The sequence below is a fragment of the Montipora foliosa genome, chromosome 3 (assembly GCF_036669935.1).
Source record: "Montipora foliosa isolate CH-2021 chromosome 3, ASM3666993v2, whole genome shotgun sequence".
In the NCBI taxonomy this organism is placed as follows: Eukaryota; Metazoa; Cnidaria; class Anthozoa; order Scleractinia; family Acroporidae; genus Montipora; species Montipora foliosa.
In genome coordinates, this window is record NC_090871.1 from 58,711,301 (window position 1) to 58,733,800 (window position 22,500).

The 22,500-nt window shown below is 43.7% G+C and overlaps 1 protein-coding gene and 1 pseudogene across 4 annotated transcripts in view; both read left to right on the top strand.

Moving 5' to 3' along the window:
- LOC137997812 (NLR family CARD domain-containing protein 3-like) overlaps positions 1-14,934 on the top strand; it is a 27,902-nt gene extending 12,968 nt beyond the window's left edge. For 3 of the 4 annotated variants that reach the window (XM_068844073.1, XM_068844075.1, XM_068844074.1), the window contains 4 exons: positions 3,868-3,930; positions 4,779-4,841; positions 8,036-8,098; positions 9,271-14,934. In XM_068844073.1, the coding sequence (XP_068700174.1) occupies positions 3,868-3,930; positions 4,779-4,841; positions 8,036-8,098; positions 9,271-12,302 (3,221 nt within the window). In that variant the 3' untranslated portion in view covers positions 12,303-14,934. The remainder of the gene's footprint in view (positions 1-3,867; positions 3,931-4,778; positions 4,842-8,035; positions 8,099-9,270) is intronic. The other variant, XM_068844076.1, reaches the window with a different exon arrangement.
- Positions 1,812-2,751, top strand: LOC137994294 (integrase/recombinase xerD homolog; annotated as a pseudogene).
- Positions 14,935-22,500: the final 7,566 nt, after the last annotated feature.

The window sequence follows — 22,500 nt, forward strand, 5'->3', positions numbered from 1 at the left end:
GCTTTGCTCTTCAAGCAAGTACCTTGAGTTGCACTCTTTAAGATCACTTTTTCCCTACGTGCACATATCATGCCGAAACAACGTAAATCTCAAAGCAGCCAACGCCCTACGGTTCCGCCTACCACGGCTCAGTCAAATACCCGTGCTAACTCTGCAAATGCTGTACAAACGACGCAGTACACAGCAATGCCGAGCGAGACGCTATGGTTACTTTCGTCCCAGCACCACCTGGTACAATCAGGGCCACAGCAGCAGCTCGTCGCTCGCCTCCAAGCGAATGATTCTCAGGCCTCCACACCCACATCTACCGGCCTGCGATCATGCCGGATCAGCAGTTGGCCTCCACGATTGCCTCTATCGTGGAGCAAAAATTGGCAACCCTCAACTCCGCGAGCAACTTGCCATCGAGCTCAACATCTGGCGCTGTTTCAACTGCTCAGCAACAACTGCCAGGCGTTACCAGCCTTGCACCAGATCCCTCTCTCCTACCGGTTCGCAATGGCAGACAACAACAGACTCCATCCTCTGTGGATTTCTCGCTGTCCTCCTCTCAGCAAGTTTTGAATCTTGGCACACCGGAAGACGCAGTCCTCCTGCATACCAACTACAGAGTCCCTTCTATCGCCAGCCATCTCTCCAACAGCTGCATCACAGCCATAACAAACGGTGAGTACATGGACCTTGCTAGCCTTCTTCCTTTTTCGTCTCTACTCCCAGCTTACACTACAAGTAGGAAACGAGGGCCTTACTTTACCCCTCCCATCCCAGGCTAAGTGCCCCAAAAGGACTGGGATCGACCGATGGCTCGACACTTTTGCCATTTACTCCTCTGTACTCCTCTCCTCCTACCCATCCCGGGGGGTGGACCTATTTGCCTACCAGCAATTGATACGTGAGTCAGCCCGTAAGTTCCTCGCTATGGCGTAGTATTTGTATGATATGGAATTTTGCCGGAGAGCCTCTCACAGCCTTTCCATTAACTGGGGCCAGAGGGATGTTCAGTTGTACCTAGACACCTTTACCGGTGTCCCAAAAGCCATACTTTGTAAGGCCTGCAGCTCGGATCACGTAACCGATTCCTGCCCCCTTTCCCCCAGGTCTACAGACTCTTCAGGCTCCAAGCGTGGTGACCTCTGCTTCAACTTCAACAAAGGGGTCCCTTGCGCCCGCACCCCCTGCCCCTACACTCACCAATGCAACAAGCCTGGATGCACTGCAGCCCACCCAGGAAAGGAGGGGGGTGACCTTCTCTCCTCACCTGACCTGCAATTATTTACGGACGCCTCTCGATCCCACGGGTATGGTGGCTATCTCAATGGGGAATGGTTTCAGGCTCCTTGGCTCCCTCAACACCTCCTTAACCCCACCATGGGTATCAGCATTGACTGGCAGGAACTGTTTGCAATTTACATTGCCTGCTACCTCTGGGGCCCTTCGTGGTCAGGCAAACATATTTGTATGTGGTGCAACAACCTGCCAGTTGTCTCCATCATCAACTCCAAACGCTCCAAGTCCCCTAGGATCATGGACCTCGTACGGGCCATTACAATTCTTACCTTAGAACACAACTTTTTCTTCACCGCTAGACATATCCCAGGCCTAGATAATTCAATAGCTGATTCTTTGTTCTGTTTTCAGATGGACCGCTTCCGTCACCTGGCTCCCAACACCTCACCCTCCCCCTGCGCCATCCCTCTATCAGCGACGTCAATTTAACAGCTTCCGTTTCCCACTACCTTGGTGCGTCCCTTGCTCCAGCTACTAAACGTTCTTATAGTGTCGGTCAAAACCATTTTATTTCCTTTTGCCTTATGCAAGGGTTAATCAGCCCCTCTGCACCCCTTCTCCCCGCATCTGAAATTACTCTGATTTATTTTGTCTCCCATTTAGCCAATACAGTTTCCTACAATACCATTAAGCTTTACCTGTTTGCCGTTCAAGACCTCCATAGGCTACACAACTTTCCCTTAAAACTCCCAGAAATGTTTCGACTCCAGAAGGTCCTTAATGGGATCAAACGTTCCCACATCCCCGTTAAATTAGATCGCTACCCAATTACAATCCAAATCCTGCAGTTTATTTTCAACTTTTACCGACTGCACTTGACTTGTGACCTCAATCACATTATGCTCTGGGCAGCCTTCACCTTAGCCTTTTTCGGTTTTTTACGTTCAAGCGAATTTACCTGTAATGACCACGCCTTCGACCCCGCAACTCACCTCTGCTTTAAGGATGTCACCTTTATGCCTCATGTTGAATCTCCTGACTACATGCTAGTCACAATTAAACGGATCCAAAGCAGATCCCTTCCGCAATGGTTGCACCCTAACCCTAGCAAGGTCCACTACCTCCATCTGTGCTGTTATGGCTATGAAAGACTACGTGTTTCAATGCCAACCATCATCAGCAGGCCCCCTGTTCACCTTCACCAGTGGCAAGTGGCTTACCCGAACTCTCCTTACTTATGAACTCCGTGATGTCCTGCAGCAATGCGGCATACAACCTCAACACTATTTCTCACATAGCTTCCGTATTGGTGCTGCGACTACTGCAGCTGCTGCAGGGATTCCTGCCTGGTTAATCAAGGTACTGGGCCGCTGGTCTTTTGACTGCTATGAACGTTACATAAGAACTCCTCAAGAGACACTGCTGGCTATCCCTAAACAACTGACAATGAACTGAAGTAATAATAATTGTTGTAGGTTAGACCCTCTTTGTTGTCTACCTGTTGACCAGGATCATGACTACTAGGTACTCTTCAATATGTCTCTTCCTAATTTAAACAGTAACATTATTCTTGGGTGGCATCAGAAGCTAGACCTGGTTCCCTAACAGCTGTTTCCCTAGCCCTGCATGTAAACATACATGTGCAAACCAAACGAGGCGAAATGGGTTTTTTGCTCCCCCTGAGAGCTATGCATGCCTATATCGTATACTATTTCTTCTACATGTAGCAGTTGGTATTCCAGCCAACGTCCACACAATTTACTGTGGGGTGATTGTGTTCCCCCATTCTTGACCAGAATATTTTTGGCTCACACAATCGTGGCAGGGAAGTGCACCCTGGGCTGCACTTTACCCCACAGTAGGTGGGACAGCCCTCCTCGGCAGTAGGTCCGGATTGCTTACTCCAAGATGGTACAACTCACCATCTGACCTATTCTCCTTCCAGAAGGGCACCCCTCGTCTGGTCCACCCTATGTTACATTCTAACGTAGGGTTGCCTCTAGAGACACCGCTACTCTAGGGGATCCTCCTAGGGACACCGCTACCCTAGGGGGCTTAGGCTCTGCCTTCCCTGCCACCCAAATTTTGTCAAAAAATAGTGATTAACATAATAATTAACATAATAATTATAATTGATTTAAAAAATAAATAGATAAAAGGAGAATTTGTGTTCCTCCTCTTCTAGTTTCACAAGCCTTGCAAAGGGTGGGGGGAGGAGTAATCATCATTACCCTCAGTTGAACATGCCCCTCTCCTGGGCATGCGAATATCCCCCACGGCTTTCCCCACTTTTTATGTCACTGACCCTTAGGGACTCATTAATTGGCAAACAAATACCTTTACTGAAATTTTGAACCCAATTTAAGAAGGCGGAACTCGTCATATTCTCCTGAATTCGCTAAACGTGACAAAGCACCACTTAGTAGGGTAACAACTACAACTATTGCCTCCAGACTAACAATTTTTGTTCCAGGGTACGAAAATACGGCTAAATGAAATGAAGGCGACATTTGTTTCTGTAATTCTAAGTCCGATCGCTGATCTCCCTGAAGCCGTTTATTCGTGACAAAGATTTGGCTTTCAAAATATACAAACCGCAATGCTCACTGGCTCACCCCATAATTATTTTACTTTTTAAAGATTCACTCCAGCAGTTGAAGTTGCAGGGAGCAAGTTCGATTACTAAACTTGGAGAGACAGAAGGTACAGTCATGACTAGCGTAAATCATTAGATGGATTGACAGAGACTGCCAGAAATCTTACAAAGCCACCTAAATGTGCACGCATTCATAAGCCTTGCATTTACTAAGATCAACTTAGTTTAGAGGATATTTTAATACCTTTAGATGGAATCCAAACTTGCAACCTTTCTAGTCATCATATACAATATTGCAGTATTGACACTGGTATCACAAACTCGCAATTAGACTAAATAATTGTGTATTTTTTGGACATTATTTTTAATCTCCAAGTATTCTGTGTAGGGGGAAGGGTGTATCATCACTTGAGTTTAGAGGGCGACTTAGACAGTTACGAAAACAAATGCTGGTCTGAATGGGAGTAACACTTATGACCTTGCCATAGCGCTGCAATGCTCTACCGTCTCAGCCATCTGAGATGTAGTATGAACTAGCAACTCAGCAAATCCCACAGAGATAGCTTGCAAGATCAGATGATCGAGCAGTGTGGGATAGTCCCAGGGTCATGGGTTCGAGTCCAGCTCAGGACTGGAATTTTTTCAGGCGAAAAAAGTGCAACTGCCATAGTCATCTTAAAACAAAGGAGCCCGTGCATGTTGAAGTAGAGGCCTGTGTGGAAATCTTGCCAAATGCTTCAGTGACAACATGTCAATGCCGAAGTAGTCTCTATCTCTGTTTTTATAAACATATTTCATGTCAAGTCCTCTTCATTCATCTTTGTTTGGTTTTTGTTCTTGGTAATGAATTAGAGATTACCTTTCACCCCTCTTTGTACGTATTACTGTACTCTTTATTAGCATTTATTTTATTTTATTGATTGTTTAATCAATGTGTTGATTCGATTTCATTAAGACATCCTGAAGAAGCTTGAAACAGATGTAGCCAGCAGCAAAGACACACTAAAAGAGACACATGGTGAGTTCATGCATTTTATTGACTTATTGAGTTAACTGAGCGGAAATGAGGGGATCGAGCAAGAACCTTTTTTTTTTCACTGCGTTATTTGATATTTTATGGTTTTTAACTTGTGAATGGCTCAAGCCTTATCTCCACTCGTATTTTGGGGTCTTATGAAAGTGATTACGCAAGTCTGAGGTAAACGATCAACTGGGTGTTTTTGACACTTTTTGCTCTTTTTTGCAAGACTGCTTGTGCTTTTTTTATTATGTGAAATGAACTACATGTAGCTCGTCAGAATCATTAGTAGTCAACCTACTAAATACTAATCAAGATGGACTTTTGCAGATATTAAGGCTGTTTTATTGGACAAAATAACTGAAAATTGAAACCTATTTAGGAACCAAAACTCATCAGATTCTCTTGAAACGATCAACTGGGTGTTTTTGGCACTTTTATTGTTTTTGACGCTTCTAGTCTGTCATGCCCAAATGTGAATCAGATAATGGTAACATCCTTGGGTGTTCAGAAACTTTCAGAATCTCTATTTTAAATAAAGCGAGTGGGCCAGATGGCATGCCAACCTATATTTTGAAGGAGCTATCACATGAGTTGGCACCCATTCTTGCCTCACTTTTCCAACAGTCATTAGATCTGGGTCAATTATCAAATCACAGGATTAAAGCTTATGTTGTTCAAATTTTAGAAAAGTTAAAAGATCACTAGCAAACAATTATAGACCAATATCCCTTACTTCAGTAACATAAAAAATATTAGAACATATTATATCTCATCATATTTGGAAGCATTTAGAAGATCATAGTGTGCTTCGTAACTTTCAATATGGCTTTCGAAAGCGAAGAAATTGTGAAACCCGACTTATAAGGACAATACACGATCTAGTTAGTGCAATGAATTCCAAGAAACAGGTTGATGCCTTCATATTAGATTTTTCTAACGCATTTGATAGAGTATCTCATCGGAGGCTGCTCCATAAGCTAAGCCATTATGGAATTCAGGGCAGGTTATTGTCCTGGATCCAAGTGCTTCTTACGAAGAGGACACATAAGGTAGCCTAAATAATAGTAATAATAATAATAATAATAATAATAATAATAATAATAATAATAATAATAACAATAATAATACTAATAAAAGACTTATACAGCGCTATTTACATAAGAATGATCAGTAGCGCTTTACAATAATTCACGTAAAAACCTTATTCAAATTATATGGTGGTACAATTGAAACCAATTGAATAAAAATTAATTAATAAAATAAATTAATAAGTTAATAAGAAAAAGGTTCTAGCCTGCGCGAATAAGGTGGGTCGTCAGTTTTTGTTTAAAATTAGGTAGTGATAGAATGTCACGCAACTCAGCCGGCAGGCTATTCGACAGACATGGTGCAGCAGCATAAAAAGACCTGGCACCAAGCGTAGGAAGCATTTTCTCCTTAGGCGGCTCCAGTAAAAGACTACTATTTGATCTTAGATTATAAGAGGACTTAGGCTTAACAGTACTTAAATCACTAATGTATGGTGGTGCAAGTCCGTGAATAGCCTTGGAGGGTGTTTTATCAAATCCGTGTTTTGTGACATCGGGAATTCCGCAAGGCATGGTTCTGCGGCCATTACTGTTCCTTATTTACATTAATGACCTACCTTTATGTATTTCATCAACAATGAGGTTGTTTGCAGACGACTGTTTTCTATATCGTAGTATAAATAGTCCAGCTGATTGTGAAGTCGTACAGAAATATTTAGATGCTTTAGCTAAATGGGAAAGAGACTGGCAAATGTTCTTTAATGTTGAAAAATGTCATACCATCTGTTTTTCTCCTAAGAAAGCTAATTTACATGCAACATATGTTCTTAATAATCATGTTTTGACTAGAGTTCATCACCATTCTTACTTAGGTGTTATACTTTCTGAAGATCTTAAATGGTCAGAGCATTTTGGCCTTACTAGGAGGAATTTTAGAAATGCTTCTGTAGCCTGTAAATCCAAGCTTTATAAAGTCTGGTAAGGCCTAAGATAGAATATGCAAATTCTGCTTGGTATCCATATTTCCAAAAGACACATCGTGACATGATCCAACGTTCAGCAGCTAGGCTTTGTTTTAATAAATATTAAAAAAAAACCAGGAGTAGTAACTAATATGTTAAATAAATTGGAGTGGCCATCCCTTGAAGGTAGACAGATTCTCTCTCGATTATCAATGTTTCATCGGATTGTCTATCGCACTGTTGATATCGAGAGGGATTTGTATCTTACTTCTTTACTTCGTTCTTCAAGGTGTGGAAACTCCAAAACGTTTTTAAGACTCACGCTATAACCTAAGACGACAGCGCCATTTTAATATGCCGAAGCTTTGTACGAACAGAACAAGTAGTTTTTTATATATGCGATGTGGAAACAGTCCAGGCCGTAGTTTTATCCCACTTATATTCATACTTTGTGATTTAACATATTTTAGCTTAAATACATTGTATGGAAATTTTAATATTATCTTAATTGACTTATTCTCACACTTAAATTATAATCAGCACGCAAACAACATTTTTCCATGGTCAATTAATCAATGGAATAGACTTCCAGGTAATATTGTTAATGTTTAAGGCCGCTCTACTTGACCACCTCATTGAAGCTGAAAAGTGGTTTTCAAATTATTTCATCACATAAATTATTTAGTATTATTTTATTTGTATATAACTTTTCTTATTCAGATTAATATTTATTTGTATTAATATATATGTGTATTAATTTATATTGATGTGATGCGTTTGATATGCTTTATCAATTAATGAAGTGAAGTAGAAGTTCTTGCTCTTTTTTTGCAAGACTGCTTGTGCATTTTTCATAGCATAGAATGAAATAGCTCTTCAGAGTCATTGGCAGTCATTGTACTAACTACTAAGCAAGATGGTCTTACGAGTTTTCCCGTACTTTTCTTTTAAAAAGAAAGTTTAATATATGAGAGAAACAAAATTCAATTTGTACAAACAAACTTCATTCACTAGTGCTTCTCGAGTAACAATTCCAGCATACAAGCATGGCTAATTGACCCAAAGGCAGTATCAGATTCAGTAGTTTGATGTCCAATCGCCAAGCAACCGAAAGCCATTTATTCCTAACGAAGGTTTGACGGTTTCAAAATACACAAAAAGTAACCCTCACTGGTTCATCCTTTAATTTTACTGTTTAAAGAAATGCTGAAGCAGTTGAAGTCACAGGGAGACAGTTCGAATACTAAGCATGGAGAGACTGAAGGTACAGTGAAGAATCGCATAATTCATGAGATGGATTGACAGAAATTGCTAGAAATCACACCACGGTATCTAAAATGTGCACACAGTCATAAGTTTTGCATTTACTGAGATCAACTTGGAGGATATTTTAATACCTTTAGATGGAATCCAAACTTGCAACCTTTTGAGTCATGATATACAATATTGCAGTATTGAAACTGGTATCACAAGCTCGCAATTAGACTAAATAATTGTGTATTTTTTGGACATTATTTTTAAGCCCCAAGTATTCTGTGTAGGGGGCGCATTTTTTGTGCAACTAGTCGCGCAGCAATGTTGCTTGCAGTTTGAGATGGTTTGTTGCGCGTATTACCACCTTCATGCGTACCAAATTTTTATCTTGCAAAAAGTAGACGTCGCTTTACCATCTCAACTTACAACGCAACATTGTTGCGCGACTAGTCGCGCGAAAAATGTTGCCGTATGACTGGGCTTTTTGGCAGAGGGTATATACCTCTTGATAAAATGAATCAAAGGAACTTAATATATCTTTTGAGTCATCAATACAGTAGTGCATTATAATGAGAGAATAATGAGAGAAGCATTGACGATGATGTCGCCAACTCGCAGTTGGCCTAAGTAATTGTTATAATTGCATATTTTTTGGGCATAATTTTTTAACTTCCAAGTATTTCGTGGTAGGGGGAAATGCATCATTATTTTAACTGACTGGAAGCGAAAATGATCACTGGATTAATAGGGGGACTTGCAAAGAAGCAAAGAAGACCTGAAAAAAATTCAGGTCTCAACTGAACTCGGACCTATGACTGTGCGATTGTGCTGCAATGCTCTATGAGCGCACAATGGACTCACTTCCAGATGGCTTGAGAGATCAGATGATAGAGCAGCGTAGGACAATCAGATACTTATGGGTTCAAGTCCAGTTCCGGGAATTTAATTTTAGGCTTCCTTTGCAACTGCCGAACTTACTCTCTGAATTGCGATAGTCATTTTCACTTAGAGTCGTCACAATACGAAGTTCATTTTATATATATGACTCTATCACATATTTCACTATCAACTATACGTACAGTCGACGTCAACACAGCTAAAGTGTAAGTATCATTCTTAAGTATTTAACACTGTGAGAACAACGGCGTTTTTATTTTCAAGTAATGTCTTTCTTTTTTTCAGATGCTTATGTGCCAGCGGCTGACTTCATCGACGTTATTCGAGAACTGTACAAAAGACGTGAAGGATGGCTTGCACCATTCCCATGGTGCGAAGAATTTCGATTCCATATTGACAACATTTTTACCAGGCTTAAAATGGTCAGCAGGAAAAAAGAACGAGGGGTAAAGACCGACTCCATGGTCAACATGTTGGAAATCTTCAAACCACATGAGGAATGTCCACAACCCAGAAAGGTTTTGATTGAAGGACAGCCAGGCGTGGGAAAGACAACCTATTGTAACAAGATTGCTTACGACTGGGCCAAGAACTGTAAAGCTGATGATTCATTTCCTGATGTGCAAGTATTGCTGTTGTTGAAATGTAAAGACATTAGCTCTGAGTTACGGGAGGCTATTGATGACCAGCTTTTACCAAAAGACATGAAGAAAGAAGAAAGAGAGAAATTCTTCACCTTCGTTTGGGAACATCAGTCAAAAGTTTTGCTAGTACTTGACGGGTTGGATGAGTTGCCAACCCATAAATTATCCGTCTACAAAGAAGTCATTCAAGGAAGAATACTTTCAAAATGTTACTTAGTGGTTACGGCTCGCCATGAAACTGGGATATCAGTACGGGAATGCTGTGACACCCTGCTAGAGGTCGAAGGATTTACGAAAAACGATGCTGAAGATTTTATCCGAAAATATTTCAAAACCGAGAGGCATTTGGCGCAAAAGCTCTTGGTCAAGCTGTGGACAGACAAGAGCCTTAGCGAAATAACTGCAAATCCATTAAATACAGCCCTTCTTTGCCTCCTTTGCGAAGACTTCCAAGGAGATTTGCCGAAAGGTAGAACTCTGCTTTACCACGAAATAGTGCAGTGTGTGCTGAGAAAGTATAGGAGAAAGAAAGAATTACCAGAAACAGACGAAGACCTAACACAATTATACCACACTGAATTGAAGCATCTTGGTTGTATAGCATTGAATGGCTTGCTCAACGATGAGATGTATTTCGACGACAGTGCATTCCAAAATGGTACCAGCACCTTAATACCTGAATTGGGATTTCTGTCGGCTCAGCCTGGACGCAGCAAACGAAGACCGGGCCGCTGCTATGGCTTCCTACATAAGAGCTTTCAGGAGTTCTTCGCTGCAGTTTATCTAAGTTGCCACCTTATCGATGAGGAAATTAATCCTGATGGCTTAGTTGCTGACACAAGATATTTTAGGGAGTTTCAACAGGTGCTTATGTTTACCTGTGGTATCTTGGCTCAGCAGTGTGAGGCAAAAGCCGCGGCACTTATGGCAAGTATAGCAAGTCAAATTAACCAATCAAATTGGAAGGAGAGTAATGACTACCTATGGACTGCATTGAATTGTGTTAAGGAATGTGAAAAAGAACAGGGTACCTTTGAAAAAGAACTGGCGCGTACTCTTGGTTCGCTTCTTGAAATTCAGCGTATTTCTTGTGGAAAGCAGATAGGTGAAAGTGGCGCTGCTCTACTGGCTCACGCAATGGCGACAAACTCAACGGTGACAAAGTTGGATTTGCTTTACTATGGAATCGGTGAGTCAGGTGTTGCTGCACTGGCTAAAGCAGTGGAAATCAATTCAACACTGACGCGCTTGCATTTGTCTCACAATGGAATCGGTGACTCAGGTGCTGCTGCACTGGCTAAAGCAGTGGAAATCAATTCAACACTGACAGAGTTGGATTTGCCTTACAATAGAATCGGTTACTCGGGTGCTGCTGCACTGGCTAAAGCAGTGGAAATCAATTCAACACTGACAGAGTTGGATTTGTCTGGGAATGGAATCGGTGACTCAGGTGCTGCTGCACTGGCTAAAGCAGTGGAAATCAATTCAACACTGACAGAGTTGTATTTGCGTGTGAATAGAATCGGTGACTCAGGTGCTGCTGCACTGGCTAAAGCAGTGGAAATCAATTCAACACTGATATACTTGGATTTGTCTGTGAATGAAATCGGTGACTCAGGTGCTGCTGCACTGGCTAAAGCAGTGGAAATCAATTCAACACTGACAAAGTTGGATTTGTCTGAGAATAGAATCGGTGACTCAGGTGCTGCTGAACTGGCTAAAGCAGTGGCAATCAATTCAACACTGACAAAGTTGGATTTGTCTTGCAATGGAATCGGTAACTCAGGTGCTGCTGCACTGGCTAAAGCAGTGGCAATCAATTCAACACTGACAAAGTTGGATTTGTCTGAGAATAGAATCGGTGACTCAGGTGCTGCTGAACTGGCTAAAGCAGTGGAAATCAATTCAACACTGACACACTTGTGTTTGTCTCGCAATGGAATCGGTAACTCAGGTGCTGCTGCACTGGCTAAGGCAGTGGAAATCAATTTAACACTGACACACTTGTATCTGTCTGAGAATAGAATCGGTGACTCAGGTGCTGCTGCACTGGCTAAAGCAGTGGAAATCAATTCAACACTGACAAACTTGTGTTTGTCTCGCAATGGAATCGGTAACTCAGGTGCTGCTGCACTGGCTAAGGCAGTGGAAATCAATTCAACACTGACACACTTGTATTTGTCTGGAAATAGAATCTTTGAGTCAGGTGCTGCTGCACTGGCTAAAGCAGTGGAAATCAATTCAACACTGACAGACTTGTGTTTGTCTCGCAATGGAATCGGTAACTCAGGTGCTGCTGCACTGGCTAAAGCAGTGGAAATCAATTCAACACTGACACGGTTGGATTTGTCTGAGAATGGAATCGGTGACTCAGGTGCTGCTGAACTGGCTAAAGCAGTGGAAATCAATTCAACACTGACAAACTTGGATTTGTCTCGCAATGGAATCGGTGACTCAGGTGCTGCTGAACTGGCTAAAGCAGTGGAAATCAATTCAACACTGACAGACTTGTGTTTGTCTCGCAATGGAATCGGTAACTCAGGTGCTGCTGCACTGGCTAAGGCAGTGGAAATCAATTTAACACTGACACACTTGTATTTGTCTGAGAATAGAATCGGTGACTCAGGTGCTGCTGCACTGGCTAAAGCTGACACACTTGTACGGGGTCTTTAAATGAAATCGGTGACTGAGGTGCTGCTGTACTGGCTAAAGCAGTGGAATCAATTCAACACTGAAACAGTTGCATTTGGCGTTGCAATGGAATTCGTGACTCAGGTGCAGCTGCACCGGCTAAAGCAAAAGAACTGACGGGGCCCTTTGGGCTAGTTGAACGTATTTCATACTAATCGTATTGGCCATTGTCAAAACGTTTTGAAATTAATCCTCCCTTGAAGTTTATCGTTGGACCAAAGGTCAGAGCCCAAAAGAATTGTTGCAATAAGCAATTTAAATCTTGCGCGTTCAAGATTCTTCCTGTATTGTATTAGTATTATAATATAGCATTCACATATAAATCATATCGAAATACCTGAAACAAAACGTTTTATTCTCAAAGGGTTTGCATTTCCAGTGAAAACCGTTTTAAAAATTGTACAGCAAACGGCGAGCGATAGTTTTCATTGAAATGAAACATGTGCCATTATATGAAGTTTTCTTTGTAACATTTCGTTTTTTATGCATTCGAGGAAGTTCAAACGAAAGTCTCAAGTGAGTGGAAAACCTACGCTTCGATGTAAGCACAGTGCTAATCCATTGTTGCGACGCCGTGCCGCATTAAAGTTTCTGCCTTGCTTGTTTTTAGTTTCTTGGTTGTTTCTTGTACTCACATGACGTCTGCTCTGCGCTACCTTTTACTTTGCTCTCCCCTTAAACTGGCCGTGACTTCCGTACACGCAGGTATACCCACCAACACGCTGGATCACTTAACTTTGAAAATGACTTCTGCCCAGTTCAACAGCAGTCCTTCTCAAGACTCTACACACCCGGACGAGGTTGTTTCATTTATCATTCAGATGAAGAGTCATTTTTCTTAAAATTGCGCATTTGAAAACTTTTAGTTGATACTTGCGCAATATAAATGAATAAAGTTAAGTTAAAGTTATTATCGAAGTCCCATTTAAGAACTGTGGGACAAAGAAAACAAGACAAACCTATAACACCAGCCAGGAAAGTGTCAAACGAATGTCTTGACTCTGGAAAGTTTAATCAGGTGTAGGAAACTAAAGTGACAAATACACTAAACATGACTCTATTGTGAACAAAATCCCGCGCTTTAAAATTTAAATTTCTGCCGGTGGATGCTGGTCACATCGTTCATATTGTGCAATATCGCTGAAGAATCCTATAGCTGGATGTGAACGAACGCTCTAAAGATGAGATGAAGATGGACAGGGCACCGGGTTGCAAGTGCTATTAATGCATAAGGCTCACCTTCACAAGGCGTAACTTACCGTCACAAGTCGTAACTCACTGTCACAAGGCGTAACTCACTGTCACAAGGCGTAGCTCACCTTCACAAGGCGAAACTCACTGTCACAAGGCGTAACTTACCGTCACAAGCCGTAATCCACCTTCACAAGGCGTAACTCACTGTCACAAGCCGTAACTCTCCGTCACAAGGCGTAACTCACCGTCACAAGACGTAACTCACTGTCACAAGGTGTAACTCACCTTTACAAGGCGTAACTCACTGCCACAAGGCGTAGCTCACCTTCACAAGGCGAAACTCACTGTCACAAGGCGTAACTTACCGTCACTAGCCGTAATCCACCTTCATAAGCCGGAACTCACCGTCACAAGCCGTAACTCTCCGTCACAAGGCGTAACTCACCGTCACAAGACGTAACTCACTGTCACAAGGCGTAACTTACCGTCACAAACCGTAACTCACCGTCACAATTCGCAGCTCACCTTCACAAAGCGTAGCTCACCTTCACAAGGCGTAACTCACTGTCCCAAGGCGTAACTTACCGTCACAAGCCGTAATCCACCTTCACAAGGCACAACTCACCGTCACAAGCCGGAACTCACCGTCACAAGCCGGAACTCACCGTCACAAGGCGTAAATCACTGTCACAAGGTGTAACTCACCGTCACAAGCCGTAACTCTCCGTCACAAGGCGTAACTCACCGTCACAAGGCGTAACTCACTGTCACAAGCCGTAACTCACCGTCACAAGCCGTAACTCACCGTTACAACGTGTAACTCACCTTCACACGGCGTAAGTCACCGTCACAAGACGTAACTCACCGTCACAAGGTGTAACTCACCGTCACAAGCTGTAACTTACCGTAACAAGACGTAACTCACCGTCACAAGGCGTAACTCACTGTCACAAGGCGTAACTTACCGTCACAAGGCGTAACTCACAGTCAAAAGGCGTAACTAACAGTCCAGACATAAGGCGTAAATTACCTTTACAAGCCGTAACTCACCTTCACAAGACGTAACTCGCCTTCACAAGACGTAACTCACCGTCACAAGCCGTAACTCACTTTCGCAAGGCGTAACTTACAGTCACAAGGCATAACTCACCTTCATCAGGCGTAATTTACCGTCACAAGGTTCACAAGGCTTAACACACCTTCGCAAGACGTAACTCACCTTCACCCTCACAAGTCCAAAAACAGAGATAAGAAGGGGTTTATAGTCTGCCTTCTTGTGTTTCTGACAATTTGTTGGCCAAACGTAACGTCTGGTTGGCAAGACAGACGACTTTTGTTGTATTTTTGACTATATGAACACGGTTTCTTGTCTCGTTGTAATACTGTTTATATTCATTGCATGTTTCTTTTTTCAATTTTCTTGAAAATAGATATTTCCGTTTGACTTTGAAATAAAAACGAAAATTAATACTATCCATTGCGCTTCATGGCATAAACTTGGGCCTAAGCTGTTAACTTTCAAATTTTTCCATGAACAAAATACAGACGAGTGAATAATTCATTGGTCTCCATTGATGAATATGGTCTATTAGGCCACCAGTATATTTAAAGTAGTTGACCCCGGCGTTCATCGAGAAAACTCGAGGCAAAACAGAGAAAACAACAGAGAAGCTACCTTCTATACGCTTATTATTCAACCAACAACGTAGACGGGAAAAATAGAGCCCATTCTCTCTTGGTCACACCATGTAGCCAATCTTAGGAAGAAGCTTTCAAAGCGCATTAGTTTTCTCGCACGCATCAAAAAATCCCTGCCAATTAAATATCGCATAATTTTAAAAACTAAACTATGTGAGCAGCAATCTGCGAACTGTATCTGTAAACTTGTTTATTCTCCGAAACGTTTCGTCCAGCTAATGTTGACTTCTTTAGGGAGTTTTACAATAATACATTAAACGCCTGTACTTAAGCCATAATGACGGCCACAAACATGAAGGTTTGACCGGATTTTCGAAAGGGAACAGGCGCAGCTGTGAAATATTACGGCAAGGCGTGAGAAATAATATTTTGGGGCCACGGCTAGAACAGTGGCACCAAATTTGAAAAGAAAATTGTCCATTTCAGGAGAAAACTCTAGCCTTATTTTATAAACTTGGATGGCTACTAATTGATCACATCGGCATTGAAAGAGGACTGAATCTTTTTAAAAGGATTCCTGGATGGACGTGCCCCGGACTACCTTTTAGAGAAACTGTCATCCTTGAAATATTGTGAGTCACATGATACTATACCTCGGATGCCTTATCGCCTCCCGCGATCCCGCAAACCAATAACAGAAAACGAATGTCCTTCTTTAATGCTCCTCAATCGTGGAATAGATAAGTGATACCTAGAACAGTTCAAAAGAAGCTACTTTGACTACATCTTGCACGCCTGACACTTTTAAAGTAGACATATTGTTTTCATTTTTTCATTTCTTAATTAACTCTAGTGCAATTTTTTTATAACTTGGCGTTTTAAGTAATTTAATTTTTATCATTGTTTCATTCTAGTATCTTATTGTGCTACATTTAAACGTTTGGACAGTTATTCATTTTGTAAATTAGTTTCATAGGGCTACACCCTATTGAAATAGTGTCATCATCATCATGTGTTAGTGGTAAGCCCTCTCCACGCCATTATTTTTTCTGTGACTTTTTATACTTCCCCATGTATCCAAATTCTTCCGATTTCTCTCGAGAGACCAGAAAACATTTTTTTTTTCGAGTGCCCATAATCCATGTAAGGTAAGTAAGTCTGGTTTATTGATAAAATCGTCGCGCTTAGAAATAAGCGAATTGCGAAATTATTTACAAAGATAAAACTAATACATCGTGTTCAAAATGGACTGGGCCTTACAATAATGAGAGGATAAATTACACATTGAATTCCCACAAGTTCCAAAATTACATGCCATGAGCATAAAGGCAAATCGCCGGAAAAAAACTTCGTTTTAAAGCGTTCAGTTTTGCAACTTATAAGGGATGGTCTGTCTTTGTTGCGAAGGGAGCGGCCGTGTGCGTGCGACCGAGTCGGTGGAACAAGATGGCGAAGACGGGACTCGGGCTCATTTATCTTTCTAAATAATTTGCTACACAACTCCATTCTTCTTGTGTGAAGTGATACACACCCGGTAGTAGCTAAGGCCTCTTGGTAGTGCAGTGCAGGAAAGATGATACGCAGCGCCCGTTTCTGCACTCCGCCATATTTCGCATTGTTGTGTAATTCCCGCCACTAGGTCACATAGCGTAACCCATTGTACACGCCGTCGTTTAGTTAGGGTTATTGTTTCGCTTTGCATGCACGCTTAGTTACCTCATTGTCACACAGTTCGCGCATAATTAGCTTGGTGCCTTTGTTACCACCTTCGCCTGCTTAGTTTGGGTTGTATTTGCATCTTGCCTTCGGTGAATAAACGTGTTCTCTCGCTCGGAGTTTCGGCTCAACTTATTGGCGTGGTGGCAGCGCAACATTTTCAAAGAACCCACGGAAAGAACATCAAAGCTGTTCTTCGATTTTAGCCGCCTCTCTGAGCAATCAAGCCAGAATTCGTGAACCGTAGTGATGACTTCACACAGAGCGCCGAAACAGTGGTCGCTTTCTTCGAATGAAACTATTACTTCGATCGAAGCCTGGGAAAACAATCTAAAGTACATCTTGTCCCTCGATCCGAACTTCGCAGACTTTCTTACTGATGGATCATCGTGGGGTAAAAAAACAAACGCTACACCCCTACGTGGTTTCTCCAACGATCCTGAATCTGTTCCAACGGCGAGAAGAAGGACTGCTGCTCAAAAAGTAACACATTTAGAAATGATGCTCGGCCAAATTGCCAATTACGCCCCTATCATTTCTCGGAACTCAATCGTCAAGAATTCTACATCAATTAGCGGCGTTTGGCAATCGATCCGACAGCATTATGGCTTGCAGTTAACTGGTTCCCGTTTCTTGGACCTCGCGAACATTTCTTTGAAGCCTGAACAGCGTCCTGAGGATTTATTCCAAATCTTAATGGCCTTTATTGAGGACAACCTACTCACCAGATCCAGCGGAATCACTCATTATGGCGAGATCCCGGACGCTGACGAAGAACTATCTCCATCCCTCGAAAATTTTATTGTTCTCACTTGGCTACGCCTACTCCATCCCAACCTTCCACGACTTGTGAAACAACGTTATGGAACCGAATTACGTAGTAGGACGTTGGCCTCTGTGAAACCTGAAATCTCTCAAGCTCTCGAGTCGTTACTTGACGAGCTCCACACCAGTGATGAATCAAAGGTTCTACGCTCTGCGCCCCCGACTGATCATCGCTCATTTGTTCCCGCACGACGCAGGCTACTACCTAAACCTCGAGCTGTCAAGTCTTGTCCTCTTTGCCAGCAGGCCGGCCGCCCAGATTTTCGGTCACATTTTCTCAGCGGTTGCAAGTTTCTGCCCGAGCCTGATCGTCTCTTCATGTCCAAGATTCGCCAAGTGGCCGGCATTGAATTAGAGGAGAGCAGTTATGATTACCAGCACTATCCTGATCTGACTAGCCCTCCAGGTTTTGAAGAATTAGCAGATATGCAGCATTGTCCCTCCGGCGTCCTACCTACTATGAAACCCCCTGCCACTCGTCGCGTAAACGTCTCCCAGTCTCCATTCCTTCACGCTTTTTATGGTCATCACCCTTTACGCCTTACAATAGACACTGGCGCAGAAACTAATATGATGAGAGCTTCTTTAGCCAAGCATATTGGTGCTAAGATAACTAAAAGCTCCCAGACTGCTTTGCAGGCCGACGGTCGCACCCCGTTAACTGTTGTTGGTGAGACCCGCCTTCCGCTGATTCGTCAAGGCAGACCTCTTACTTTGGAAGCTCTCGTTGTCGAGAATCTTGATGTTGACATACTTGCTGGAACACCCTTCATGGCTTCCAATGACATTGCAGTCCGCCCCGCTAAGCGTGAGATCATCATCGCTGGGTGTGACGTGGCGTCTTATGGTTGTTCTAAAAGTCCTCAGACCCACTACGCTGTCAGAGCTTGCCACCTCCTTCGCGCCCCGAATACTAACACAACCGTCTGGCCGGGTGAGTTCCTGGAAATTGACGCCTCCTCAGTGCTACTTAAAGATGCTACACTTGCCATTGAGCCCCGTATGGATTCGGTCTCTTCTAGTCACCTCAAACCTGCTCACACCTGGCCTCATCCCGACATTGTCCAATCCATTCGTGGTAAACTGAGACTTCTCAACAATACCGAGGAGCCCCTACTAATCCGCAAGAACGACCATTTATGCCAAGCACGTCTAACTGTTCTGGAGTCTTCCATAGAGCCCTCCTCAACCCAAGCTGCAGAGCCGTGCCCCAAGTCTACTACTCCTCCCTCTTCTTCCGTCGAGTCCGTACATGTAGACCCTGACGGTTTGTTGTCCCCTGCTGAGAAAGCCGCGTTCATTTCGCTACTGAAGGAATTCCAATTGGTTTTCGATCCCCGTATTCCTGGTTACAATGGAGCTGCCGGGCCGATTGAAGGGGTTGTGAATATGGGACCTGTCGAGCCTCCCCAGCGAAAAGGGCGTGTCCCACAGTACTCTCGCGACCAACTCGACCTGCTTCAAACCAAATTTGACGAACTTGAGGCTCAAGGCATTTTCAGTCGACCAGAAGATTTAAACGTTGTGGTGGAATACTTGAATCCATCCTTCTTGGTGAAGAAGAGGAATGGCGGTTTTCGCTTAGTCACAGCCTTTACTGACGTGGGCCGCTATAGCAAGCCCCAGCCCTCACTAATGCCGGACGTGGACTCCACTCTTCTCAAGATTGCTTGCTGGAAGTACATTGTAGTCTCTGATTTGTCTCAGGCGTTCTACCAAATCCCACTTGCAAAGAACTCCATGAAGTATTGTGGCGTGGTTACACCTTTAAAGGCGTTCGTGTCTACACGCGTTGCGCAATGGGAATCCCCGGTTCCGAAACGGCCCTCGAGGAGCTAATGTGCCGCGTCCTGGGTGATCTCCTTCAGGAAGGGTGTGTCGCTAAGATTGCCGACGACTTGTATTGTGGTGGTAACTCCCATCAAGAGCTCCTTTCAAACTGGCGAGAAGTCCTCTAGGCTCTCGATCGCTGCAACCTTCGCCTCTCACCTGCGAAAACCATAATCTGCCCAGCTTCTACCACCATTCTCGGTTGGATATGGTCCCAGGGCTCGATCCGCGCTTCTCCCCATCGTGTAGCTGCTCTTGCTTCTTGTGAGCCACCCAAGAATGTACGCGGTCTCCGTGCTTTTGTTGGCTCATACAAAATGCTGCCAAACATTAAAGATGTCAAGCGCTACCTGAACCCGGTCTCCATTTCCCGTGACGGCCTACTCGTCGTAAAACGCAATGAACCTTTCGCTGCACCCCGCGAATGTATTGTCATTCCACGCTCTGTTGTTGATGGCTTCCTTGCTGCCTTACACGTGAAGCTGGACCACCCCTCCCGTCACCAGATGAAACTGGTTTCACAGCGTTATTTCTTCGCTTTAGATTTGGACAAAGCCCTGGATCGGTGCTCGCAGTGTTGCCACCTATGCTCTTCCCTGAAGAAAGTTCCATCCAGCCTCATTGAACAGTCAACCTCTGATCCCCCCGACGGCTTTGGTATTTCCTTCGCTGCAGACATCATAAAGCGCTACCGTCAGCTAGTACTTGTCGTCCGCGAGACGTCCACGTCCTTCACTGCAGCCTGCTTGTTGGATAACGAACGTCGTGAATCCATTCGCTCTGGTCTCCTCCGTTTGTGCCTTGAGCTGCGACCTCTGTCTGGCCCCCCTTCCGTCATAAGGGTAGATCCCGCTCCTGGCTTTGCTTCTTTAGGTGACGATGAAATCCTTAAGCAGTATGGCTTTGCCGTGGAAGTCGGCCGAGTCAAAAACCCAAACAAGAATCCTGTGGCAGAGAAATGCGTCGCAGAACTTGGTGATGAGCTTCTACGAGTTTGTCCTGAGGGTGGTACAATCAGTCCTCTTTCCTTAGCTGTGGCGACAGCCAATCTCAACACCCGTATCCGCAACAGAGGATTGTCTGCCCGCGAGATGTGGCTTCAACGCGATCAATTCACTAACGCACAGATCCCTTTTTCCGACCTCCAAGTTGTTCGACAACAGCAGTCGTTGCGGCTCCGTAACCATCCCACAAGTGAGAGATCCAAAGCCCCAGGCTGTTGCCCTCGCCCGGCCACGCCCGTTCAAGTAGGCGATTTGGTGTACATTACTTCTGATGGCTCCAAGACCAGTGCTCGCAATCGGTATCTTGTGGTCTCCGTGGATAGCCTATGGTGCAACGTACGCAAGTTCACCGGTTCACAGTTGCGTTCTACCTCCTATCGCGTCAAGCTGTCCGAATGTTATCGTGTTCCTGACCTAACAGAGACCACGTCTAACCTCTCCCGTCATTACAGCTCCGCTTCCTACCCTGAAGATACCGACGAAGAGCCTCTCACCTCTGAGCACGTTGACGAGGAACCCGCTCCCCTTCTTACACCTCAGAGCACTCCGAGTCCGGCTCCTGCTGTAGTTCCTAGCGAGCTCGCAACCCCACCAGATCCTCAGCCTGATATTCATCTTGTGCCCGAGTCTTCCCCTCCCCCGAGTGGAAGCATGACTGTTGATATTGATGCCCATATCCCGGAGCCTACCTCCTCACCTGGCCCACGCCGGTCGAGCCGTTCAACTCGTCGTCCGGCTTACCTCAAGGACTACATTACATATTAAGGACAATGTTAGCTATTTGTAACTGCTTGTGTACTATCAATTCCCAGCCTAGTTTTACTTCGTATTTATTACTCATCTACCTTGGCGAGGGGAAGAAAGAAGAAGTCACGCCATATTTCGCATTGTTGTGTAATTCCCGCCACTAGGTCACATAGCGTAACCCATTGTACACGCCGTCGTTTAGTTAGGGTTATTGTTTCGCTTTGCATGCACGCTTAGTTACCTCATTGTCACACAGTTCGCGCATAATTAGCTTGGTGCCTTTGTTACCACCTTCGCCTGCTTAGTTTGGGTTGTATTTGCATCTTGCCTTCGGTGAATAAACGTGTTCTCTCGCTCGGAGTTTCGGCTCAACTTATTGGCGCTCGCTCGATGCTATCTGACAGTTTGACGTGACATTATGCCACACAGGGCAGCAGTATTCAAGGACAGACCTAATGAGCGCAAAATAAACCTTAAGTAGGTCGGCAGGTGGTACACCGCCGCGTTTGAGGACACGAAGAATGTGCAGGCTCTTTGACGCCTTAGCCACAATCTCATTAATGTGCAAATCCCATTTGAGATTACTTTGAATTGTAACGCCCAATACTTTATCAGCATCGACTGACTCAAGGGCCTTAGTGTCAATGGCCAAGGCTAATGGGAGATGATCCACGACTCTACGAAAACGCAAAGTCATCTCCTTGCACTTTTTGGGGTTATCACTTAGAGGTTTTGAGCCACCAAACTTCGCAACCATTTCGCTCATACTTGATCTTCAAAACTTACCGCTTTGTCACAACCATCTTTTCTAGTCTGGGACCCGTTTCTTGAAAGTCCTGCAACCTTATGGGGCACAAAACGCCATTTCAGCTATTGTGATCTGCTTGTTTTGAAAAGAGGATTTGGATTTTTGCGCATGGTTTTAAAATAAAAATAAGATGAGTGCGAAGTTTGACTACTTAACAGAACCTACCGTTGGAAATTAAGATAAACTCGACGTGGCACGTGAAAAAGGCCCGTAAAGTTTCGGAACTAGTTTTTCTCCTGTTTCTCGAAAGTCTCGAATTGTACGCCCGAAAAACTATTTGTGAATGTGCGATCCGCTTATCTTAAAAGTGGCCTTTAATTACACATAAACAGAATTTTAAGATTTCAAAAAGCAAATTAAGTGACTGACTTTGGAGAGTTAAAGCGAGTGCTGGTGCACAATCATTCAAATGGAAATG